The 26,812-nt window shown below is 43.8% G+C and overlaps 1 protein-coding gene across 1 annotated transcript in view; it reads left to right on the forward strand.

Annotated features, from left to right (window-relative positions):
* Nucleotides 1-26,812, forward strand: part of MYO1H (myosin IH) — a 50,822-nt gene that overhangs the window by 11,638 nt on the left and 12,372 nt on the right. The window contains exons 5-19 of the mRNA XM_059409960.1: nt 196-276; nt 2,930-3,109; nt 5,411-5,509; nt 6,327-6,440; nt 6,778-6,849; nt 7,482-7,601; nt 8,738-8,805; nt 9,324-9,429; nt 9,913-9,993; nt 11,561-11,652; nt 14,778-14,872; nt 18,088-18,134; nt 22,489-22,569; nt 23,232-23,337; nt 24,137-24,254. Coding sequence (XP_059265943.1) covers nt 196-276; nt 2,930-3,109; nt 5,411-5,509; nt 6,327-6,440; nt 6,778-6,849; nt 7,482-7,601; nt 8,738-8,805; nt 9,324-9,429; nt 9,913-9,993; nt 11,561-11,652; nt 14,778-14,872; nt 18,088-18,134; nt 22,489-22,569; nt 23,232-23,337; nt 24,137-24,254 — 1,460 coding nt within the window. The remainder of the gene's footprint in view (nt 1-195; nt 277-2,929; nt 3,110-5,410; nt 5,510-6,326; nt 6,441-6,777; nt 6,850-7,481; nt 7,602-8,737; nt 8,806-9,323; nt 9,430-9,912; nt 9,994-11,560; nt 11,653-14,777; nt 14,873-18,087; nt 18,135-22,488; nt 22,570-23,231; nt 23,338-24,136; nt 24,255-26,812) is intronic.

Raw genomic sequence — 26,812 nt, forward strand, 5'->3', positions numbered from 1 at the left:
GCATCAAATCCTCTATACTTAGTGGTTCCTTTTTAGAAGATAAAGAATGGCTTTCATCCCTGGCCCCCCTTCTCCCCTCCATTCTCATATTCATGGCATTTGGGGGTAGGAAGTTGAGGAGCACGGTGAGCTCAAGTGAACTTTCATCGCAGTTTGGTTCAGTCTGTCCCTGTCTCCTTCACTTTGTATTCCAAGGCTTTTGGAAATGCCAAAACACTCCGGAATGACAACTCCAGCAGATTTGGAAAATACATGGACATACAGTTTGACTATAAGGTACACTGAAGTTCCTATTACTGGTTCATGGGGACCCCTTAACCGGCCAGTGACAGCAGCCTGACCCAAGGTTCCTCAAGGGAGGAAGGGCTTTAGTGGCTCAAATAAGTAAAAACTCCAGGCTTAGTGCTATTTGGGGAGATACTAATAAAGACCACAATGAGATACTATGTCCTACTTTCTAGGGTGGGGGCAAAACTTAAGAAGTCTGGTGATACTAGCTGTTGGTGGAGATGTGGACCGTTAGGAACTCTAACCCATTGCCATGGGGAGTACATGGGTACAACCCATTTGGAAAACTGTATGCTGTCTTGTGGAAGTTGAAATCCGCATAATCCATTCCACTCCTGGAGGTATTCCTGTAGATCTGCAAGCATGCCCACAAGATCCCTGCTCATCATGGTAAAAGGACTGGGAACAGCCAACCCACCCGGAGGGCTGAGTGTCCATCAACACAATGGCGGGTTGTCCACCCAGGGAAGCATCGCATAGCAGCAAGAACAGATGAATGGCAGCTAGCTGCACAGAACACGGTCGAGTCTTAGGAATGTCCTGTGTGTCAGGGTGATGCCTGAGAACAAGCCCATGCAAACAATGTATTGTTTGGGCATATGTAATTGGATGGCATAGGTGGGCAAACGTTTTTGGATAGGGCCAGGTGGTCTGTGTTTTAGACTTTGTGGACCCTATTGTTTCGGTCACAAGTACTCGGCTCTGTTGTGGTGGTATGGAAGAAACCAAAGACCACGCATAACGGGAGAGTATGGTCGTATGTTGTGCAGAGCTTAAATGGGGCTGATGCAGGTAGGGGGCAGGTGGACAGAGTTCTCAAGGATGTAGAATTCCCGGTGACAAAGCGCGCCACTTGGACCAGAGAACAGTCGCTGGCGGGGCATAGAGTGGAGTGACGCAAGACTGGCTAAGGTTTTCCCGGAGGCCTGTACGTGGACTTCTGGCGAAGTGTGCCTAGACTTTGGAAAAAATGGAATAGTTATGTCTGTTTTAAAGCTTCTTATTGAAATTCAACACACATGCTAAAAAGGACACAAATCGTGAGTACAGCTTGATGAGTTTTACTTGTGTGTATCTCCTTTTGATAACCAGTACTTAGATCAAGAGAGAAAAATTTCTAGGGGCACCTGAGTGGCTCAGTTGGTTAAGCATCTGCCTTCGGCTCAGGTCATGATCTTGAGATTGTGGATCAAGTCCCGCGTCCGGCTCCTTACTCGGCCAGGAGTCTTCTTCTCCCTCTGTCTCTGCCTGTCGCTCCCCCTGTTTGTGCTCCCTCTCTTTCTGTCAAATAAATGAATAAAATCTATTAAAAAGAAAGTGTAAAAAATGTCTAGTGCCTAGAAGAATCTCCTGCTTTTCTCTGAAAGTGCCTGCCTTCCCAGAAGTTACCAACTGTTCCAACCTCTATAATCAGATGAATTTGGCTGGTTCTTGAGCGTCATGCAGATGGAATTATGCAGTATGTTCTAGTTTGTGTCTGGCTCCTTTCCATCAGCGTTCTACCTGTCAGTTTCATTCGTGTCACTTTGTGTAGTAGCTGGTCATTCTTGGCTTATGTGACCTCTTCACTATCTGTTCACCTGTTGATGGACATTTGGCTTTTCTGATTTGGGGCTCTCCTTGCACGTGTCGTTGAGTAGATATTGGTGGTCACTTATGTTGGGTGCTTGCCTGGAAGTAGCATTGCTGGGCTCTTACCGGTGATGTTAGGACAGTGCATGACAGTTCTCATGGCCAGTAGGGTTCTCTGTACCCTAGTCAACATTTGATATTGCCAGTCCTCTCGGTTTGAGACATTCTGGTCAAGTGCAGTGGTTTTCTGCTTTATGTTCATATTTCCCTGATTATAAATGAAGTCCAGATAACTGGCCAATTAAAAATTTGACGCTAAAGCCTTTTGACCACTTTTAAGTAGGTTGCTTTTCTCATTTTGCTTTGCAGGAGTTCTATATATGTTCTGGAGTACAAATCCTCTACTGGAATATTCTTTAAAATAGTGTGGGGACACCTGGGTGGCTCAGTCAGTTAAGCAGCTGCCTTCAGTTCAGGTCATGATCCTGGAGTCCTGGGGTCGAATCCCATGTCAGGTTCCCTAATCAGCAGGGAGTCTGCTTCTCCCTCTCCCTCTGCCACTCCCCCTGCTTGGGCGCTCTCTCTCACACACATAAATAAAATTTTTAAAAATAAGTAAAAGTGTGCTATTGGCACAAGGATATATAAACAGGCCAGTGGACCAGAATGGGGTCTGCAAAGTCCTCCACATAAGATATGGTCCCCTAGCTTATGACCGAGGCCCACTGTGACTGAATAGGGATAGGAGTGCCTTGTTCATAAATAGTGCTATCAATTGGAAATCCATGTGAATAAGAAGAACTTTGACCCTCTACCTCACTCCATACATGAAATTTCAAGCACAGTCCTAAACCTGAATGGTAAAATAATCCCACTTCTAGACAGAAGTACAGAAAATCTCTCTCATGACCTCAGGGTAGGCAAACATGTTTTTTTAAAAAGAGGCGTGAAAACGCTAGGCTTAGAAGAACCATCATTCGAATTCAGAATTTCTGTTCCTCAGAAGACACCCAGCAAGGGAATGGCTTAGTTATTATCATCATTGTGCCTTTTTTGCTCTGTTCTCAAGGGCATTCCCGTAGGTGGGCATATCATCAGTTACCTGATAGAAAAGTCTCGAGTTGTCTATCAAAACCAGGGTGAGAGGAACTTCCACATCTTCTATCAGCTGCTGGATGGTGGCGAAGAGGAGCTCCTTGCATACCTGGGACTTGAGCGGGACCCCCGGCTGTACAAATACCTCTCACAGGTTGGAAGCACCTGGCTTGGGTGGCCCTTTGGAGGCAGCAATCAAGGGTGTTAGTGGGAGCTTCTGTGGGATGGTCAAGAACTTTCTCATTACCGCTCTGGAGGTATCCTGCAGACTGGTTTATGGACACTTACCATAACCCCTCTGTTTATGCCTGGCAGGTAGATGGTAGATCATCTTGGTAAAGTAACCGATCTCTAGGTGAGGGGTTCTCAGCACTGGCTGAAATTAGAATCACCAGAGGAGGTTTTTCAATACACACACACACATACACACACACACACACACACACACACACACACACACACACACATCTCTGGCTCCTACCCTCCAGCGATCTAGATCTAATTAGTCTGGGGTGGGATGGGGACCTCAGGGTTGTGTTAAACACTCCCCCATGATATGGTGTAATTAAGTGAATTCTCTATGATTCTAAGTCACAGTGGGAGTGGGAACTGCTGGTCTAGGTGTGAGAGTAACTTGCTATCCACCCATGTCCACAGCTCGTGTTGCATTCTGCTTTCAAAACTAATTAGGAAGAGACCCTCCTCCTTCTTGCCTCCCATTCTGAGACTTGTTGGCTGCAAAATGAACATACTTCCTTACAGAAAGTGTTCAGGCCATTCCTGGGATCCAGCACTGTGAAAGGGGCTTTCAGAATGTAACCTCTCCTCCAACCATTACTCTTTCTGCAGCCAGCACGAAGACTGGGAAAGCTCTAGATTGTACAGCACCTACCAATCTTTGACGCCACTAGCACTTTTCTCCCCTGAGATCTTTGGATTTTTCTCTTCTTTACTGGGCCTGGCTTTGAATGGAATTCTCTTGGCAGAGTGCCAGTGGGGACATCACTTGAAAAAGAGAACAAGGTCTTAGGAAGTGAATCTTGTAAAAGAAGGACCAACATTTCATAGGAAGTCATGGAGGAAGAATAAGCATGACTGAAATTTATCTTGAAAAATGAGGCGATATAATGAAGACAAAAGAGTCCCATAATCTCCTTTTACAAACTTTGTCCTGATTGTTAGAATGAAGAGTAACTCAAATTTGATTTTTTTTTTTTTGAAGACCAAATTTTTCTAACAAAACTGTGTGGTAGCGTCACACTTGACTTTCTATAGCCTGATCAGAGAGGGTCAATCTATAAAAAGTATTTGTGGGCTTCATTCTTTTACCCAAGGGCTTCTCCTAACCCTTTGATATTCAAATCATTCCCTTTTGGAATGTATCTTGTCTTCATCCTTGCAGATATTTTTCTAGTTCTGTTTCATTTGGCCAGATCTTCATGCCACAGTGGCTTTGGAAATTGTTCAAGGGATGCACCAGTATTATTTTGTTCAATTTTGTGTTCTCTCATAACTTTGACAGACCTCATGACTTTACTTGGCAGTATATCCATACTACTTCTGAACTTCTAGGTGTCCTGCAGGGACTGACCTAAGCTGGCCCCACCCTGGTGGGGCAGGAACAGACACCGGTTGAACGGTTGAACGGGGACGGGGAGGGATATTTGGGAAGTTGCAGATTTAACAGTGGTCTGTTCACTGGTGAGTATTTTCATGCTACGGCCCCTCTGGTTTCCTTGTGTAACAGGAAAGTCTTTGAAGATGACAGATCTTCAGAGAGCCAGGAATCCAGGGACACCCTGTACTATAATAGCAAAAAACAAACAAACAAACCAAAAAAACACACAAAAAAACCCCTCATCTAGAAGTCTTCCCTTTAAATTGCGACATTTGGTGGTATGTGTCTTATCTAAAAGACAGCTTCTAAAGTGGTGGAACATCTCATCACATCTCTGCTGGGGACTGTATCCATCAGCTGTCTCTCTTTAAATGCCAAACTTTTATTTTCTCGAGGTTATAAGAGCATCAAAATGCTTTCTGAATTTCAGGGCTGTCCTTTCCCTGTATATTTTAGCAGATGTTTCTTGAGACAAGCATCTTCAATTTATTTGGCAAATATGACAAGGAAAACTATTTAAAACATACACATACACACACACACACACACACACACACACATACAGACACACACACACATATTCAAAGAGATATACCACTAATGTGTACCTTTCAAAGTTTTCCGAGGATAAAGATGAAATTCTAAATAAGTTTGAAAAAAGCAAATCACCCTATGCTAGCTGATTAGTGAAACCTACCTTTTTATAATTTAGAACATTCTAGAACTAGCTCTCGTATGCTTGTAGAAAATAAAAACCCTTCAATTCAAGGCTAGATGTGGGCACGACTCACTGCCCCTATAAAAATGACATTAAGCTACCCAATTCTGTGTCAACAGGGTCATTGTGCCAAAGAGTCATCTATTAATGACAAGAACGACTGGAAAACTGTTTCCAGTGCCTTTTCTGTCATCGATTTTACTGAAGATGACCTCGAGGTATGAGCCCCAAGGGCAGAACTGCTGGTCCTTGGGTCTGGGATTGACCAAACATTGCTGGTATCTTGGCCACCTAGTGGGCTTGCCAGATTCAGCCAATAAAAATCCAGCATGCCTAGCTACATTTTAATGGTCACCATCATTTGGGGGCACCATTTGGGACCAAAATTAGTCATTGCTTGTCTGAAATTCCAATGTTAAACTGTGCATTCTGCATTTCATCAGGCAGACGAAAGACTTCCCGGTGCTGTATGCAAGGAGGTGGTCATGTTTCTTCTTCTCTCGAATCCAATCTCAAATACTTAGATGCCCTAGAACAGCAGGATTGTATCTTATTTACACTTCTATTTTTGAACAAACTGGAGCAAATTGTAGGCTTTATAAACATTGTGTTTTTACATTCTTTTGGGGTTTTTTTGATGGCTAAAACTATTCTTTCAAGGGCCAGAATTATAATTTCAAAATATCATATATTTATGTAAATATATATATCTGGGATCATGGCATTTGCATAGAAAATGGCTTATTGGTGGGGAGAGGGTAGGGAAGATAGAAAATAGAAGTCTCCTATCCCGGAGAATGGGCAAAGCTTCCTCTCCACCCTGTGCTGAGGCTCTCTACCCTTCTTCCCTTAACATCTGAGTTGGGTAAGAGGCTGATTTCTGGGGGAAGGAGGAAATTAGCTTGGTTCTGTGAGCTCAGGACTGAAATTGGGATGGGGGTGGTTTTCCTTGTGATGATGTCTCCTGTGATGGCATTCACCAGTTAGGTGGCTGCCCCTCTTTCTCCCTTCTCCTTGCCCTATCCAACGTTCTAGAATCTCTTTGGAATTATTGCCAGCGTCCTACACCTAGGAAACATTTGTTTCGAAGAGAACCACCAAGGCTGCGCCACCATACCAGACACCCATGAGATCAAATGGATCGCCAAGGTGACGTTCCACTTTTGAAGAGCAGAGGGAAGGCCTGGCCCTTTTTGGAGATGGAAGGGCAGGATGGGGGAGTTTGAGGCAGCTGGATGCCCAGGTCCCAAGTGGCTAATACCATGTCCATCTGGCTGGTACTGCCTAGGAAAATTAAAGAGCATGGGACAAGTGAGGGAGGGGGTAAAACCAGCTGGACACGAGATAGTATGTGATCTGTTTTGCATTTAATCAAGATTACCAGTCAGAGCATATAATCCTGGGCCTGGAAATCACACCAGTTCTTTACACATTGGCAAAAATCAAATCCAATCACTGAATGGCATTTTGGTTTCCATTTTTTCAGCTCCTGGGAGTCCACCCCTCCATCCTTCTGGAAGCTCTCACCCACAGAAAGATTGAAGCCAAAACTGAGGAGGTAACAATGCCTCTAGGTTGAAATGGACCTGCCCTTCCTTCTAGGGCTGCTACCTGCCTCATGCAAGAGGAGGATGGTGGTCCTGGAGGAGACTAGACCCCAGCCTTCCAGCTCCTTCTGGGGTCTCCTGCCTCAGCCTCCCATTCCCAAACTGTTACACCAAACTCTCATGCCTCCCTTTCACCATGCCTTTCCACCGTGAGGTCTTTGCACATGCTGTTCCCTCTGCTGGAACACTGTTCCCTGTGCTTCTCCCAACACCTTCTCATCCTTCAGTTCCTGGGGTCACATCCTCAAAGAGCCTTCCTGATAATCCCACCGCCTCCTAAAACACCTTAGGTATCTCCTCACTTTGCTCTCAACTTGCAACATGACTGTGTGTGGCAATGTCCCATCCCCCAACTGTGAACCCACAGAGGCTGGAATTATCTGTCTGGGTCAGAGCTGTATCTCAGCAGCTCCGTGCCTGGCACGTATTGGGCTCCTGCCTGAACACTTGCAGGTGGGGGTGGTGTCTTCCCCTAGCACCTATCCTTCACTGGCCATCATTAAAGGCTAATTTGAAAACTCAGAAAGGGATAGACTTTTTTTTTTTTTAACCTTTGTAATGATGCCCCTGTTGTTGTTCTTAGGTACTATGCCCATTGACACTAGAACTCTCTGTCTACGCTAGAGATGCAATGGCCAAGGCCATTTACGGAAGAACATTTACTTGGCTGGTCAACAAAATCAACTCTTCCTTAGTGAATAAGGTTTGTTCACACATTTTTAGATGACTCACTCTCAGTAACGTGGAAATGTTTTATGACTGACATCATCACTCTAAAGAATTTGTGAGCATCGGCCATCGGCCTCCTGATGGCCAGGGGCAGTGTCCTTCAGCATCTACATTTCCAGCATACAGCAGGCTCACAAAAATGCCCACTGAGGGCTCCTGGGTGGCTCAGTGGGTTAAGCCTCTGCCTTCGGCTCAGGTCATGATCTCAGGGTCCTGGGATCAAGCCCCGCATCGGGCTCTCTGCTTGGCAGGGAGCCTGCATCGTCCTCTCTCTCCCTACCTGCCTCTCTGCCTTCTTGTGATCTCTCTCTCTCTGTCAAATAAATAAATAAAATCTTTTAAAAAAATGCCCACTGAATGATTGTGTCTCAAAGTGGGAATGCACAGTATTTGCAGTACACCAGATGGCTTTCAGTGTACATGGAAAAGTTTGGACTTTAACAGTAGTATGTTTTAACATGTGTAAGAAAATAATAAAAGTCTTTCCAACTCAACCTAAGTGGACTTATTTAAGTAATAGGGGGAGTTTATTCAGAGCTAGAAATTAAGGAAAGGGTACTGGGGCACAGACATAGATGTAAAACTCCAGGGGGTAGTATGTAAAGGACAGATTTGGAAGGCCTAGGCTCAAGACACCATACCGGATGTTAAATTGTGGCCCTTTCAGAAAAAAACAGTCATATTCTCATTAAATATCCATCCTGTCTGACAGCTCTCGGTCCTCTGTTTAAAATGGTATTCAAACCACCCATCTTCTCTCCTGAATAAACATCTCCTTTGCTGCTGTCTCTAGAGGTCTCTCTCTTTCTTTGGGATTGACGTGGGCTCGGGAGACTGAGAAGGGCTGAAGCAAGGTTGTGAATCAGAAGGGGAAGGTCTCACTTCTTGGGTGGCAGACATCGAAGCCGCAGTGGGATGCTGGCAGGCTTCAGGGCAGAGGAGTGAGCTGGGAAATTCCTTTCCATCTCATGATTCCTCTGTGAGCCAATGCTGAAAAGAGAGACGATGGGAGCTGTATAACCAAGTCCAAGCATTGGAGGCAGCTACCACGTTTTTAAGAGTCATTAAGTAAAAGATCTAACAACAAGCAATGTGTGTTACTTTGACTAGGATTTCACCAAGAAAACTGTGATCGGATTGCTGGATATCTACGGGTTTGAGGTCTTCGACAAGAATGGGTGAGTTCGTCATTACATACTGGTCCTCTGTTTTCCTTTAGGGTGTGAGTCTGGTTTAAGGCATCTCTAGTGTTATGGGAATTGGTTTTCCCATCCTCAGAAATTCTCTGGGTTTCTATAGCTGCTGATTCATCGACTATTCCAGAATTGGAATAACCATAAAAAATGCAAACATCTTTTAGCTTGACTCTTCTGATCTGTTTAGTAAATGATATGACTAATAAGGATTTGCTTTCTCTGTTAAAAAGATAAGTAAATACAATTTTTAATTGGTCTACGCGTGTAGCTCTAGTTAATTAAATTTTTGCATCTGAAGGCGCCTGGGTGGCTCAGTCTAAGCATCTGCATTTGGCTCAAGTCATGATCCCAGATTCCTGGGATCAAGCCCCACATCGGGTTCCCAGATCAGTGGGGAGTCTGCTTCTCCTACTCCCCCTGCTGGTACTTTGTCAAATAAAATAAATAATATCTTTTAAAATTAATTAATTACTAATTATTGATTAATTTTCCCTCTCTAGTTTTGAACAGTTCTGCATCAATTATTGCAATGAGAAACTCCAGCAACTGTTGATTGAGAGAACCCTAAAGGCAGAACAGGCAGAATATGAAATGGAAGGTATAGAGGTAAAACATTTTAATGTTTTCTCCTCATTTGATTTCTTATTCTAGTGAAAGAGATTCACTTGAGCAATAATATTTCACTGGGGATTTTATCCTCATTTGTACTCAGAATTATTTTTCACTCTTTCTCTGAGTATTTCCTGGGAAATTAGTTGGACCTTCAGGAAGATTTGTTTTAAGTTGGAGGTAAAAATCAAATTTTGGAAAATCACTTTAAAAGAGAGATACTTTGGGGCACCTGGGTGGCTCAGTGGGTTAAAACCTCTGTTTTCAGCTCAGATCATGATCTCAGGGTCCAGGGATCGAGCCCCGCATCAGGCTCTCTCTGCTCAGCAGGGAACCTGCTTCCCCGCCCCCCTCTCTGCCTGCCTTGTGATCTCTGTCTATCAAATAAATAAATAAAATCTTAAATAAATTAATTAAAGAGAGATATTTTATGTTGATCTAAATCCTCCTTGGGCAATTCTTTGGTCTCTGTTGTTTTAGTGGGAACCGATTCAGTATTTCAACAACAAGATCATCTGTGATTTGGTGGAAGAGAGACACAAAGGAATCATTTCCATTCTGGTGAGAATTAAGAGACTTCATACGGTGTTGCCAATGCGCAGAAGAATTTCCCCCAGGCTTCAGAGGGTTGCTTAGGATGAGCAGAAAACCAGAAACTGTAAAAGGGAGGTTTTACCAAGAACGTCCATTGGTCCTGAGTTGAGGCTTCTCAGGATGCACCCGTGACTTGATCTCGAACCGTTGCACCTTCTGAGAACATCCCCGGCCGCCGATCCTCAGTTGTTCCAATTCATACATCACTTTTTTAAATGTAAAGGCCGATCAGAAATCATTTCTTTGCCTTTCCATTGGCGATCATCTCCCTTCTAACAAAAATAATCAGGTCCCTTTTCTCTTCCTGCCCCCTCCTCCATCTAACTGTTGGGTGAACAAGATTCCAAAGCTTGGCAGGACATTGATGGGTGGAGTCTGCAGTTGCCAGGAACACGGGCACCATCTGGATTCAGATCCCAGCCCCTCCCCACACTTACTAGCAGTGTAAACTTAGGTGGGTGTTTTAACCTCTCTGCGCTCCAATCTCCTTGTCTTCAATTGGGTGTGACGATTCGAGCCCTTAGCTTAAGAGGAACTGTAAGGATGAGTATAGGCACAGGGCTTAGAATTATGCTGGTGTGTGGCAAGCATTCAGACTCTAGTCGCTCAACAGATAGCATCAGTGCTTACTTGGTGCTATGATTTGAACACAGCAGTGGACAAAACAGATCAAAACCGCTACACTCACCAGGCTTTAAATTCTAGCAGAGACAGACAAGGAACAGGTTAATGGGCAAAATGAGGAGGTTGCATGATGAAGAAAAAGAAAAGATTAGATATGGTGGGGAGGACGATTCAATTTTAGGTAAGATGCTCTGGGAAGGGCTGTGTGGACATCTGGGGAGCCACAGACTGACCTAAGCTATTCTGTGTGTATTCAGTGCTCATATGGATTGTCAGACTAGTATTTTTAAATATTTTAGTAATAAATATTTGTTCCTGTGTGGTTTTGCATAGATGGAATCAGAAAGCCTAGAGATCCTACTTCAGGAGAGTCATCTCACCAACCTGAACCCAGTTTTTGTTTTTTCTTGCTGTTTTAATAAAAGCTGCAGGGTTGATTCATTTTTTAAGATGGTCTGTTAAATGTTAACAATGTTAAAGACCTGAAATAGGAAGTAGACACAGCTGGAGAAATGTGAAAAATCAGATGTACCTGGTTTTATTTCTTTTTACCAGAAGACTTTGCTCCTAGTAAAAAGGAGATACGTCCTTAGGCAGCAAAGACTGGTTAAGAGAAAATGAGGTGGCATGTTTAAGTAAGTTGGTTATGGAGGCTGTGGTGGGTCCTTGGGAAGACTCTGGAAGTATGACGGGTACAAGAGTTGACTTGCCAAAGAATTCCCCATCCCTCTGAGACACTAGATGCCTGGAACAGATTGGTGCCCTCTCACCCCCAGTATTCACCTGAACTTGTGTTCGATAAGAGTATTTTAGTCCAATACATCTGCCACAGCTGGCAAAGGCATTTAAACTTGGAATTGATGGCATGTGATGGAGGCTATGCATTGAAGCTTCTGTTTTTCTCTGGAAGGATGAAGAATGTATCCGTCCCGGTCCCGCAACAGACTTGAGTTTCCTGGAGAAATTGGAAGAGAAAGTAGGGAAGCATGCACACTTCCAAACGTATGTATCTCGCTTGGGAAGCTCTTGCCTGGGGAAGCTCATTGTAGATCCACTTTCTTAGATATGTGGACAGTGGACCCCATAGCTGTTCTTCATACGCTGCTTCGTACGCTGAAACGTGATGCACCATAAGGATGCACCAACTCATATACATCATACCTTTTGTTAGCGGAAATCAAATTCAAATGAATTCTGAGTAGAATGTTTGAAGATTTTGTATCTATGATTGTTACATTTTGGATAGAGTCATGTGCATGAAATAGTTGTTTTGTTTTGTTTTTATTATTTTTTTTATTATGTGAGTCACCATACAGTATGTCACTAGTTTTTGATGTAGCATTCCAAGATTCACCGTTTGTGTATAACACCCAGTGCTCCGTGCAATCCTTGCCCTCCTTAATACCCACCTCCCAGCCAACCCATCCCCCACACCCCTCCCCTCTAAAACCCTGTTTGTATCTCAGAGTCCACAGTGTCTCATGGTTCATCTCCCCGCTCATTCCCCACCGCTTCATTTTTCTCTTCCTTCTCCTAATGTCCTCCGTGTTATTCCTTACGCTCCACAAATAAGTGAAACCTTATGCTCCAGATAAGTGAAACCATATGATGATTGACTTTCTCTGCTTGACTTACTTCACTCAGCATAATCTCCTCCAGTCCCGTCCATGTTGATAAAAAAGTTGGGTATCCATCCTTTCTGATGGCTGAGGAATATTCCATTGTATATATGAACCATATCTTCTTTTTTTTTTAAGATTTTATTTATTTATTTAAATAAAAGAGATCACAAGTAGGCAGATAGGCAGGCAGAGAGAGGGGGAAGCAGGCTCCCCGCTGAGCATAGAGCCTGATGTGGGGCGCAATCCCAGGACCCTGAGATCATGACCTGAGCCGAAGGCAGAGGCTTTAACCCACTGAGCCACCCAGATGCCCCTGGACCATATCTTCTTTATCCATTCATCTGTTGAAGGGCATCGTGGCTCTTTCCACAGTTCGGCCATTTTGGACATTGCCACTATGAACATTGGGGTGTATATGGCCCTTCTTTTCACTACATCTGTATCTTTGGGGTAAATACCTAGTAGTTAGGTTTAAAGTACAAAATACATATAGTGATATGTGAAGCTCTGAAGTAAACAACCCAGCAAATCTTCACATTGTATGTACCTCCCTCATCACAAGCACCAGATCAAGATACAGAACATGGGTAGCAGCTCAGGAAATTGACTAGAAATTTAACTTGGTCTCTGAGACAAGGAGGAGAGAATTACTTATCTCATGCTCTGGAATCCTAAAGCCCTGGTTTTGAATCCCAGCTCAGCCACTTATAAGACAAGTGACTTATTACTCGACCTAGTGGGTAACATTGTAAATGACTACATAAATCACCTAATACTATTTCTGGCCATGGCAAAGACGCCATAGATGGTAGCGGCTTTATCGTGCTTTCGTAGAATATCGAGAGGAGAAGTAAATGCATCAGTAATGGAAAAGTATATTGTGGTCTGTTCGCAAATGGAATAATAGCCACAAAAATGCATCATCTGTGATCACATGCAGTGATGTGGGTAAATCACAGAGCATGTAAACAAGAGAAATCAGACAATAAAGTGTATACTATATGATCCTGTTTCTGTAAAGTGTCACACCAGAGAAATACCAGCCTGTTGTGTTAGATGGGGCTCATCTGGAAGGGCTCAAGGTGGTGGGGGAGTAATTCTCAGGTAATACTGGTAATATTTTGTCTCTTGATCTGGGTGCTGGTACCATGGGTATATTTCTTGTGCCCAAATTCACTGAATTGCATACTTAGGATACCTGCACTGTCAATATGTATGTATATATATTTCAAGAAAAGGTTATAAAAATTAGGAATCACCAGAATCCAAAAAATGACGTTTCATCAGTATTTTAGTCCCTCCCTATCATAAAAGTGTAAGGTAGTAAAATTATTTCTTAGTTATCACCTGGAAGAAAATAGAAATTATTTCATTGTGTAAGTAAGTGTTTCTGGGGCTCACATAGGTTAATTCCTCAGTTCTTCAGAGATGGATCTAATTTTGAGTTTTTATTTCAATTTGAGTTAGTTAACATACAGTGTAATATTAGTTTCTGGTGCACAATATAGTGATTCAGCACTTCCATACGTCACCCTCATCATCACCCTAAGGACCCACGGAGGGTCATGCCCTCCTTCATTCTTCATCACCTATTCCCCCTCCTGCCACCTGCCTCCCCTCTGCTCACCATCTGTGGGTTCTCTATAGTTAAGAGTCTATTTCTTGATTTGTCTTTCTGTCCCCTTTTTCCCCTTCGTTCATTTGTTTCTTAAATACTAAATATGAGTGACATCATATGGTGTCCTCCTCTGACCTCACTTTAGGGAGGATCTTATCCTCTCTAGCTCCATCCATGTTGTCGCAAATGGCAAGATTTTTATTTTTTTTATGGCTGAGTAATATTCCATTGTTTATCTATAAACCATATCTTTTTTTTTTAAGATTTTATTTATTTGACAGACAGAGATCACAAGTAGGCAGAGAGGCAGGCAGAGAGAGAGGAAGGGAAGCAGGCTCCCTGCTGAGCAGAGATCCCAATGTGGGGCTCGATCCTAGGACCCTGAGATCATGACCTGAGCCGAGGGCAGAGGCTTTAACCCACTGAACCACCCGGGCGCCCCTAAACCATATCTTCTTTATCCATGCATCAATCAAAGGACACTTGGGCTGCTTCCATAATTCGGCTGTTGCAGATAATGCTGTTATGACTATTGGGGAGTACGTATTTTGGGGAATTTGTGTTTTTTTATTCTCTGGTGGTACGATTTGCTGGATTGTAAGGTAGCTCTATTTCAACTTATTGAGGAACCTCCACACTGTTTTCCAGAGTGGCTGCACCAGTCGGCATTCCCACCACCAGTGCAAGAGCGTTCCACTTTCTGCACAGAGAGGGATCTAATATTAGGGAGGCCTATGCATGTTTGGTTTCCGGTGCTCCAGTCAGTTGCCATGCTCCTAAACAACTTGTGAAGGCTTCTCTTTTGCTACTTCCTTCATATAGTGGGGCGCATTTTGTTGCCCCAGATGAGGAAGTTTCAGTCTGTGTCTATTTCTGTCTTGCTGCAGCCGGAAGCTGGCAGGGCCAAAGGGCCGGAAGAGGATTGGCTGGATGGAGTTCCGGCTCTTCCACTATGCGGGGGAGGTCACCTACTGCACAGAAGGCGAGTGTCCCAGCCACGCAGGTGCCCCTGTGTCCACTGAACACATGGCTGCACGCCCTTCCCAAATGTTTGCTAGCCCTCCTTGCAGGCATGCCGTCTGAAGGGCTTTTTTCTTATTAGTTCTTATTATTCATGACTTTTACCTATAACCACTCCATTTCACCCATTTAAAGTGTACAATTCAGTAGTTTTTAACTGTATTCACTTTAGAGTTATGCAACCCCTTCGCCCCAAAAAGAAACCCCGCGTGCGTTAGCAACTTCTATGTTTTCCCCAACCCCCTCCCCCAGAGCCCTAGGCTCTGACCTCTTCTATTTTCTGTCTCTGCAGATTTGCCCGTTCTGAGTATTTCGTATTGATGGAGTCTCACAATATGTGGTCTCGTGTGTCTGGCTTCTTTCACTTAGCATCGTGTCTTTGAGATTCTCCCATGTGGTTACTTTTATTGTTAAATAATATTCCATTCTATGGATAGACACCGTTTTGTTTATCTACTGGTCATTTGATAGGCATCTGGGTTTGTTCATGCTCTTGAGCTATTACTAATAATGCTCCTATGAACATTTTCTTTCAAAAAATATTTTCGTTGGTCACTTCTGTTTTAGGTTCTAAATTATTTTCACTTTTTTTTCTTTTTCTTTTTTTACATTTTTTTAAAAATTTAGTACATCATTAGTTTCTGATACAATGTTCAAGGATTCCTTAGTTGCCTATAACACCCAAGGCTTATTCTTTTTTAAAGTAGGCTCCACGCTCAACGTGATGCTAGAACTCATGACCCTGAAATCAAGAGTCACATGCTCTACTGACTGAGCCAGCTAGGCACCCCTAAATTATTTTCACTTCTAAATAATTAGTTTTTTCTCTAAGAACCTTTAAAAAAGCAATACATTTTTTTCCTCTTAAATTCCCAGTGATATATAAAAACAGAAAGCATTTTAAAATAGGATGAGTCTCTCTGTGGACATCATCAACTGATTTTTGTTTAAAGGATATTATACATGTAAGGCTAGAAGTTGGGGTCCATATAGAAAAGTCCAAAAAGGAAACCGAAAGTCCCCTTTACTCCCAGCTTCTTCTGGAGATAACCCCAAGAACCAACAGTTTCTTGTACTTTTTTGGGACAATAGAAATACCTTCTCCATGTACATGTGGGGGCACACATACACATCCAAACGTGCACCTATGCACACAAAACCAAGGTGGATTGTTATTTTGTGTTCTCTTTGGCAACTTTTCATTTAATGACTATGAGAGATCATTTGGATTCCAGTTAGTACTCAGTGAGCCCTTACTGGGGGCTGGGACTGCTTTATCTCTTGTTCACTTAAACCTTGTAAAACCCTTGTATTATTATACTCATCATCGTCATCATCATCTCCCTTTTAATCTATGAGGCAACTGAGCTCAGAGAAGTCTAGCCACTTGCCCAAGGTCACTCAGCTTGTAAGTGGCAGGATTGGGGTTCAGATCCATGCCTTTTGCCTCCAGAACCTCATCCCTCATCCATGCTCTGCAGCAACCCACAGATCCCACCATGTTTCTTTTGAGAGGCTACAGGCACTTGCTCTAGGGCTGTAGCCTTTGACCCATTTGATGGACACTGCTTGTTTCCAGTGTTGTCTCTTGTAAACATGGCTGTGTTTGGCATCTGCTTATTTCCGTGGATGGCTGTGTGGGTGGATACAATGTGCTTTACATAAACAGCAGGATGTTATTCGGTCCTAGAAAGGAAAGAAGCTCTGATACCCCCCACGGATGGAACCTTGAAAACTGATGTTAAATGAAATCAGCCAGTCACAAAGGACGAAAGCTGTATGATTCCAAAGACAAGGTGCCTGGAGTGGTCAAAGTCTGATTGAGACAGGAAGTAGAAAAATGGTCATCAGGGGCTGGGGGAAAGGGAATGGGGAATTAGCGTTTAATGGGGTCAAAGTTTCAGTATGAGAAAATGCGTTCCGGTGACGGTTGGTGGTGATGGTTCGCAACAATATGACTGTACTTAATGCCACCAAACACTTAAAAGTAGCTAAAATGCTGAATTTTTTTTTTGTTATATATATTTTACCACAATAAAAATGTTAGTTTTGGTAGCTCCAAACAGCTTTCTAAAAAGATTATATCATAGATGTTCTTGATACATGTCTTTTTTAGCAGATTTTTGTTTTTATTTTTATTTTTTAAGTAGACTCCATGCCAGGCGCAGAGCTTGAACTTATGACCCTGAGATCAAGAGCTGAGCTGAGATCAAGAGTCGGATGCTCAACCAACTAAGCCTCCCAGGCGCCCCTGGTGCTGATTTTATAATGTCATTTAGTTACTAATATAATGATTATTAACTGATTAGGTTTTAAGTGTGCCATTTCTGACTTTAAAACTTGGCACATTCTCCTTTGTATGAGGATACATACTAGCATCTAATCCTGATGCTTCAGTTTTGCTTTCCTCAGTGGTGGGGATGGTTTTTTCACCTGGCTTCCCCAGGCCACTCTTGAAATTCAACACTCCATCCATTGTTTCAATGTCATTCCCTTTTTTTTTTTTTTTAAGATTTTATTTATGTATGTATTTATTTTATAGATAGCATATTTTATGATATCTATTTTATAGATACAGTAGGGGGAGAAGCAGAGGGAGAGGGACAAGGAGACTCCCAGCTGAGTGTAGAGCCCAACACAGGGCTTGATCCCATGACCCTGAGATCATGACCTGAGCTGGAAGGAAGAGTTGAATATTCAACCAACTGGGCGACCCAAGTGCCTCTCAATGTCATTCCTTTTTTACATAGCTCTTTGCTACTGGATTAGGACAATACTTAGGATAAAGGCTGTACATTTGTGTGATAGCTAGGGAGAGGTTAGAGTACAGTGTGTGTGCCATAAATTCAATTCTGAGGACCTTCTCAACCATAGGTGGGATTACTCATTCAGGAACGTCTGGCAATGTCTAGAGACAAATTTGGTTTTCCCAGCTGGGGAAGGGACTGCTGGCATCGAGTGGGTAGAGTTCAGGGGTGCTGCTAACCATCTTACAATTCACAAGACCGTCACCACAATAAAGAATTCTCCAGCCCCAAACGTCCACAGTGCCAAGGCTGAGAACCTCAGATCTGAGCCTAGGAGATTATTCTCAGGATTTCCCTTTGCAGTCAGTTGGGATGGAATTGCATTTTTAGACAAAGCCAGTGATTCAAAAAATTTTTCAATGTTTTACAGGATTCTTAGAAAAAAACAATGATCTCCTCTACAGACATCTGAAAGAAGTAAGTCTGGAATTTAACTATATGTATATATGGCCGCCTGGATTTTTCTGTACAGTGCTTTATGTTAGAACTCTAGCATGGCCAGAAAAGATATTCAAGGTCATCTGTATGATATGCCCTTTTAAATTTTATTTTATTTTTTCAGTGTTCCAAGATTCATTGTTTATGCACCAAATCCAGTGCTCCATGCAATACATGCCCTCCTTAATACCCACAACCAGGGACCTCCCTACCCTCCAAAACCCTGTTTGCTTCTCAGAATCCACAGTCTTTCATGGTTCATTTCCCCCTCCAATTCCCCCCAACTCACTTCTCCTCTTCATCTCCCCCATGTCCTCCGTGTTATTCCTTATTCTCCACAAGTAAGTGAAACCATATGACAATTGACTCTCTCTGCTTGACTTATTTCACTCAGCATGATCTCCTCCAGTCCCGTCCATGGAGAATGGGGAACCCTCTTACACTGTTGTGGTAATGCAAGTTGATACAGCCACTTTGGAAAACAGTGTAGAGATTCATTAAGAAATTAAAAATAGAGCTACCGTATGACCCTGCCATTGCACTACTGGGGATTTACCCCAAAGATACAGATGTAGTGGAAAGAAGGGCCATCTGTACCCCAATGTTCATATCAGCAAAGTCCTCAATCCCCAAACCGTGGAAAGAGCCAAGACACACTTCAACAGACGAATGTATGATATGCCATTGATTCAAGAATGTATATTGGCCCTGTTGTGTGCTGGGCTAGTTCTTATTCTCATGGGGCTTACATTAGGGGCAGGGAGGGGTCAAGAATAAATATATACAAAAAAAAGAATAAATATATACAGTGACCCTTAAACAACATGAACCTGACAATTTCCTGTGCAGTGATAATTCCATGTATAACTTTCAACTCTCCCAAAACTTAATTACCAATAGCCTACTGTTGACTGGAAGCCTTACTCATACATAAACAGTCATTGAACACATCTTTTGTATGTTATATATTATATACAGTATTCTTACAATGAAATAAGCTAGAGAAAAGAGAATATTATTAAGAAAGTCCTAAGGAAAATACACTTAAAACCCCGTACTGTAAAGAAAAAGAAAATCTGCATGTAAGGGGATCCATGTGGTTCCAACCCATTTTGTCCAAGGGCCAACTGTACATAAATACGTTACCTGTTGGTGAGAAGTGTTCTGAAGAAAATAAGAAAACACGACTAAGAGGAGAAATTTTAATCTAGTTTAAGAGATCAGAGGAAACACCCCTGTGGAGGTGACTTTGGGCTAAGCCTGAGTGAGAATGTTACTGGCCATGGAAAGATTGGGCTGACTCCAGGTTGAGGGATTGGCGTGTGCAAAGGCCCTGAGGCCCAGACGATTTTAGTGTGTGTTCAGTAAGGAGTATGATGTTTGGAGAGGGGACTGAGCCCAGCCGGGTGAGGTCCCCAGGGAGGAGAAGAGATTTTTGTTCGGGTGCAGTGGGAATGTACTAGGGTAGCATGAACAGAGGATGAGAAAATTGAGACCCAGAGGAGTCTCAACTTGCTCAAGATCACATCATGAAGTGGGGCTGAAGCTGTGATTAGCCCCTGGGGCCGCTGCTGCAAGTTCCAATCTCCTTCCATATACCTCACTGATCAGAAAAACCCTGGGTGTTTTGAAGCCTTCCTTTGTATTGAAACAGTTGGCTGTTTCATAAAAATTAGATTTTATTTCATTAGCTTGGTCTACAAAAAGCTTAAAGTTAAGGAGACCTTTTCAGAGTGAACACAGAGACTGTTGGTTTCAGGAATACCTTCTGGCTTTTCCAGTCTTTCTCGGCCCAATCTCTGGGCTTCGGGATAGAGAACTATTCCTAACTTTGGATCTCTGCTCTAGGCCGGTGCTCTTTGGGACTGAGCATCAGCCCTGCCTCTTCCCAGTGCGGGGTCTGAAGCAGATTTTCCTGTCGTTGTGGGGTGGGTCTGGCGGTGCCCCTTCCCAGGGTCACTGTGAATGACACAGGCATAGAAGGGCCCAGCTGGCACAAGGAACGTAATACTCCTCTCCTGGCTTTGCCCTGTGCACCACACCCATGCCCATCACAAACCCACCTATGGAGGGTGCTTCCCATGAAAAAATCTCAGATTCTCTCCCTTCGCCAGCTAGGACTGATAGGCCTGGCCCTTTCTTTTGACTTCAAGATGGATCCTTTCTAGGGGCGCCTTGGTGGCTCAGTGGGTTAAAGCCTCTGCCTTCCACTTGGGTCATGATCCCAGGGTCCTGGGACCGAGCCCCGCATCAGGCTCTCTGCTCAGCCGGGAGCCTGCTTCCCCTTCTCTCTCTGCATGCCTCTCTGCCTACTTGTGATCTCTGTCTGTAAAATAAATAAATAAAATCTTACCAAAAAAAAAAAAAAGAGAGAGAGAGAGAAAACATGGATCCTTTCTAATGTGTTCACCCCATCCCCAAATGGCTCTTTCGTGCCATCATTAAGAGCAGAATTAGAGTGGACTAAACAAAAATTTTTAAAAAGATTTTATTTATTTATTTGACAGGGAGAGAGAGATCACAAGTAGGCAGAGAGGCAGGCAGAGAGAGGGGGAAGCAGGCTCCCTGCTAAGCAGAGAGCCCCATGCAGGGCTCGATCCCAGGACCTTGACATCATGACCTGAGCCGAAGGCAGAGGCTTTAACTCACTGAGCCACCCAGGTGCCCCCCATCACAATTGTTGTTAAGTGTTCATTTGAGTAGCATTAAACACCATTGATCCTCGTACTCCCAATCTCCAGGATCCTTTTCATCTTGGAAAACTGAAACTCTGCTCTCTGTTTCAAACACTTACTCCCTGTTCCTCCTCCCTCAACCCCTGCAGCCACCACCCTACTTCCTGTCGCTCTGAATTTGACTCCTCTAGGAATCTCATGTGAATGGGGTCATACAGTACTTGTCCTTCTGTGTCTCATTTCTGTCCCTTAGCGTGATGTCCTCAGTTTCATGCATGTCCCCACATGTGTCACAATTTCCTTCCTTCTTTTTTTAAATTTCTTGGGTTTTTTAAATTGTGTTATGTTAGTCACCATACAGCACGTCACCAGTTTTTGATGTACTGTCCAATGATTCACAGTTTGCATATAACACCAGGGTGCTTGCTCATCACAACATGTGCCCTCCTTAATACCTATCACCGGGCTACCCCGTAACCCAACCACATCCCCTCCGAAGCCCTCAGATTGTTTCCTGGAGTCCATAATTTCTCATGGCTTGTCTTCCCCTCCAATTTCTTCCCATTCAGTTTTCCCTTCCTTCCCCTAGTGTCCTCCATGCTATTCCTTATGCTCCACATATGAGCAAAACCATAAGACGATTGTCTTTCTCTGCCTGACCTATTTCCCTTAGCATAGGCCCCTCCAGTCCCATCCATGTCAATGCAAATGGTGGGTATTCATCCTTTCTGGTGGCTGAGTAATATTCCCTTGTGTATACAAACCACATCTTTATCCATTTGTCTGTTGAAGGCCATCTCTGCTCCTTCCAATGTTTGGTTAATTTCCTTCTTTAAAGGCCAAAGAATATCTCATTGTATGGATACAAAGAGAAGAATTTTAGTGTAGAATTAATTTTTTTAAATTGAAGATCTTTGGGGCCCTTAGGTGGCTCAGTCAGTTGAGTGTCCTGTTCTTGATTTTAGCTCAAATCATGGTCTGAGGGTCATGAGATCAAGCCCCCTGTTGGACTCTGCACTGAGCGTGGAGCCCACTGAAGATTCTCTCTCTCCCTCTCCCCTTACCCCTCCCCCACTCTCTCTCAACTCTCTTAAAAATATAAATCAAGATTTTTAGTAATACAAACTATTTTGAAAACTTGTGCACGGTGGGGAGAAATCAAACTGCACAAAAGCTGATGTCCTTGACCCCATATCACCAACTCTCTGAGAGCCAACTGTTCTAGCCATTTGATTGTGTATCCTTCCAGGGGTGGTTCAGACCAAGGGGTGTGTGTGTGTATCCCTCCTTTTCCTTTCTCTTCACACAATAATCACACACTGTACATGTGGTCCTTGTCTTGCCTTCCCCCCCCCCCCCTCCACTTAACACCATCTCCTGGAGATAATTCTTCGAGAGCTGTTCATTCTTTATGGGCTGGACTGTGAACAAGGATAGCTTGGCTGTGTCCAAGGAAAACCATCGGACGGCCTCACCGTGTAGACAGAGCTGTGGATCCAGTATTTAAACGCTTCCTTCCGTGTTTGTCTTTTTTCCCATCTTCCGGTGCTCCCAAAGCAAATGGCTCTGGGCTGCGGTGCACACTTAACACAGGTTTCCCGAAGACCCTTAGTGATTTCCGAAGCAGTGAATGTGGGGCTCATTTCCTTTACTTGCAGGTGCTATGCAGGTCCAAAAACCGCATCCTGAAGGAGTGCTTCCTGGTGGCCGAGTTAGAAAACCGGAGAAGGCCACCAACGGTGAGTCGGGGAAAAGCAGGCCCATGCGGAATTGGAAAAGGTAGTAAAAATCCGCCAGAGGGTACAAATATTCTCAGTTACCTGCACATTTTAATCTGTCCTTCCTTTTTCTGAAAGTGTCCCTCTCTAACACACACTGACTAAATACATATTTTCCAAGTGTAGCAACCAGTGTGTTCACTGTGTGTCAGGTGCTGCATGCAGGGCGCAAGTTTTAGCAATAACAGAATGGACAAGATCCCTGTTCTCGTGGGGCGTATGATCTAGTGGAAGAGAGGAGAGGACAATACTATCAAAGAAAGAAGGGACTTATAACAGTGCAAGTGTCGTAAAGGAAGCTTGGTAACTGGGAAATGGGAAGCTGATGGGGGTGATGGCCTTAATGGCGATATGGACTCCTATGAGGTGCTCACCACGTATTTGCTGAGTGAGGAAAGCACCCTGAACAGGTGCTTGTCCAGCCTCTGTTTGACCAGTCTGAGCTTGGGCTTCTCAGACCAGAACATCCGAAACCTTTTTAGTGGGCGAGATGGTTATGGGGAGGGCAATCTGTCAGGAGCCGGGATAGAAAGACCTGTGCCCTAGCCAATCTTCTCTGTATTTACTGGGAGAAGCAATGTCTATTTAGCTCATTCATTCTCTCTCTCTCTTTCTCTCTGAAGGTGGGGACTCAGTTTAAAAACAGCCTGAGCAGCCTTTTGGAAATCCTCATCTCTAAGGAACCTTCATACATCCGTTGCATCAAGCCCAATGAGAGGAAAGAACCCAGTGAGTCATGAATCGTTCTGAACACTGAGCTCAGGGAAATGAAGCTGGGGGGAAAGCCAAGATGACAGTGGGTTAAGATGCTAAAAAAAAAAAAGAAAAAGAAAAAGAAATAAAAGAGCCCAACACACCCTATAGCCTTGCTTCTTGTCCTTTGTATGTGAATCCATTTTTAAATAATAGAAGGGAAATGAAGAGAGACGGAGAGTTCTTTTGGTGGTCCCAAATGAGCATTGCTCAGAGCCTGGCCCATTTCAGGAGCAAGCCAGCTGAGCCAGACAGATGTCAGAGGGAGCAGTGTTGCTTCCCTCCAGCCAAGGAACTATCTTTCAAGATGAACTATGACTTGGGTATCTTCCAAGCTCATGCCATGGTCAGTATACTGTTGTATAAAAGCCAGGCAGGAAAAGCAAATAAGTGAAGCAGACTGGGTATAAGGCAGTAGGGAGTGGAGGGGACTGTGACAAACAGCAAAGGGTACATCATGTCCAAAGCGGCAGCCCTATTCCCTTCCAATCAGTTGTTCTCATGTGGAACTCCCATGTAGCCCAGAAGGCCAGATATCATTTTTCTTTTTTAGAGAATCCAGAAATCCAGATTTTCTTATAAAATTCCCCCTTTAACACATGTGTGCATGCGTGCGCACACACACACACACACACACACACACAATTAGGACCTGACAAAATATGTCTGTGGCCAGACTCAGGCCAGGATGGTCAGCTTGTAGCCTATGGTCTTTCTCAGTTGAAACAAAGCTATCAAGTCATTTACGGTCACTCTCCCTTCTGTATTTCCAAAGGCAAGTTTGACGACTTGCTCATAAGGCATCAGATCAAGTACCTGGGGCTGATGGAGCACTTGCGGGTGAGACGGGCGGGCTTTGCATACCGGCGGAAATACGAGCATTTCTTGCAAAGGTAACACTTGTTTTGTTGATCCTACACCAGTACAGGATCAAAAACCTACTGTGTGGGGAGTCTCTGGGTGTGGCGATGAGTAAAAGGCCATCCCCCAGGGAGCTCCGTTGGGTTCTTCTGTAACTGAGATGAACACGAACATTTTGGAGACTAGGAAGCTGACTCAGGTTAGTTACCTCCTTCCCATCGTTTCCCTAAACGTGTGACTTCTTGGAGGCAGGAAGGTCAAGGCTGATGCATCGACGTACCACTAGGGGTGCAGACATGGGCAGTGTACCCTTTGAGTCTGTGCACAGTTGGGGAAGACCTGCCCCATGGGGATTGTAGGTGCTGGTTTAGTGCCATCAGTCTGGCAGTGATCCTCGCAGCCTCCTAAGCTCTCCCGCGAAGCAAGTGTAGTGGTGGGAACGTGGGCGGTGAAACCACACAAACCTCGGTGGGACTCCCCATCCTTTCTCTTCTAGCTCTGACCTATTTCCTTATGGGTAACATAGAGATTAAATTGTCTGCTTTCAGGGAGTTCATCAGGACTTAATGACATAATCCCACCACCCCCCAAATTGTGCACTAATACTTCATTGGTGAGGGGCTGCGTGTGAATTTGTGCTACCAAAAAAAAAAAAAAAAAAAATTAACACAATCTCACGCTCTCAAGGGAAGCATAATGGCATAATGGTTACTTCTGTAGCTGGGCATGGTTAAATATTGGCAGTTTCGCATTTCCACCTAACTACTAGGTTTCTTTTGAACTACAGCTTTATAAAAGTCATGTCCATGAGCTTACATTTTTCATCTGATTTCTTATATTCCGCAACTTATATCAAGGTTCTGCCTTTTGAAACTTGAGCATTTCCCAGTGGGTCTTATTTTTAGCCCCTGCTTTAGTGATCTCAGATCTTTCTTTACCAAGGAGCATGCTGGTTTTTCTTCCATGAGTCTCATGTCTTGGTAAGTGCTATCTGCTTATACGTACTTATTAAGTAATAATCTATTTCCTCACTGTTATTTTTATTTAACTCTTAGTTAACCTACAGTGCAATACTGGTTTCTGGAGTTGAATTCAGTGATCCATCACTTACAGACAACACCCAGTGCTTATCATAACAAAGGCCCTCCTTAATCCCCATCCCTCGTCTAGCCCATCCCCCACCCACAACCCTCTATCAGCTCTCAGTTCTCAGTCACCAAGGATCTCTTATGGCCTGTTTCCTTCTCTCCTTTTCTCCCCTCTGTTTATCTGTTTTCTTTCTTAAATTACACATGTGAGTGAGGTCCTATGGTATTTGTCTTTCTCTGACTGACTTATCTCGTTTAGCACAATACCCTCTAGTTCTATCCACATCCTTGGAAAAGGCAAGATTTCCTTCTTTTTGATGGCTGCGTAGTATTCCATTGTATGTATATACCACATCTTCTTTATTCACTCATCTGTCGATGGGCATTGGGGCTCTTTCCACAGTTTGGCTATTGTGGACATTGCTGTTATAAACATTGGGGTGCACGTGCCCCTTCGAATCTGTACTTTTGTCTTCTTTGGGAAAATACCTAGTAGTGCAATTGCTGGATCATAGTGTAGTTCTATTTTTAGCTTTTTGAGGAAGCTTCATACTGTTCTCCAGCCTCGTTGTTATGTTAAATGATTTATATTCCTGCTGATACCCTTTACCTATAACCCCCTTATATCCTTACCACTTTTGCCCCAGCCCTAAGCAACCACTCACCTGCTTCCTGTCTCTATAGATTTCCCTATTCTGGAAGTTTCCTACGCATGGAGTCCTATAGCACGTGGCCTTTCGTGACTGGTTTCTGTCACTTTGCCCAGTGTTTTCAAGGTTCATCCCTGTGGTAGCACATGTCAGTATGTCATCCCTTTTTAGGGCCAAATCATGTTCCATTTGTTGTGCGGAGAGACCCATCAGTTGGTGGGTACTTGGATTGTTTCCATTCGGGGCTATTAGGAATAAGGCTGCTAGGAACACACATGTTCAGGTTTTTATGTGGATGGGTGTTTTATGTTGGGGAGCTGTATACCCAGGAGTAGGTTACTAGGTCATAGGATAACTCAGCGTTTAATTGTTTGAGGAACTACCAGCCTATTTGCCTTTTTTTCCCCCTAACATACCTCCTTTGCATGTCATTTTTGCTTGTCAGCTACTAGTTGTTCATTTTTTCACTTGTTCCTTTTTCTGAATCTGACTTCTGATGGAGACGGCCAGAATCAGCCGCTGCTGCCTGCCCAACCTGTGCATATTGTGTTCTCATTTTTCTGCAGTTTTGCACTTCGTACAGCTTTGTTGCTACTTTTTTGTCATCTGAGGCTCGTTTACTCTACTGGTGAATGCTAGCGAGGTGGAAACTGGGCAGGCTGGAAGACCAGCCAGGAGGGCTGGCATGGCTGCAGGTGGGCGGCCCCAGGGGAGGGGCTGGAGCCCCTGGGAGGGGGCACCCTGCGTGGCACCGCTTCCCTTGACCAGGAAACAACTGCATCTCAGAGTTGAAAAGAACAGAATTCCCAGTCCCTCTGCCTGTGGATGTTGAAGATCTCTCCCCATTCGCCC

This window comes from Mustela nigripes, chromosome 8, assembly GCF_022355385.1.
Source record: "Mustela nigripes isolate SB6536 chromosome 8, MUSNIG.SB6536, whole genome shotgun sequence".
Lineage (NCBI taxonomy): Eukaryota > Metazoa > Chordata > Mammalia > Carnivora > Mustelidae > Mustela > Mustela nigripes.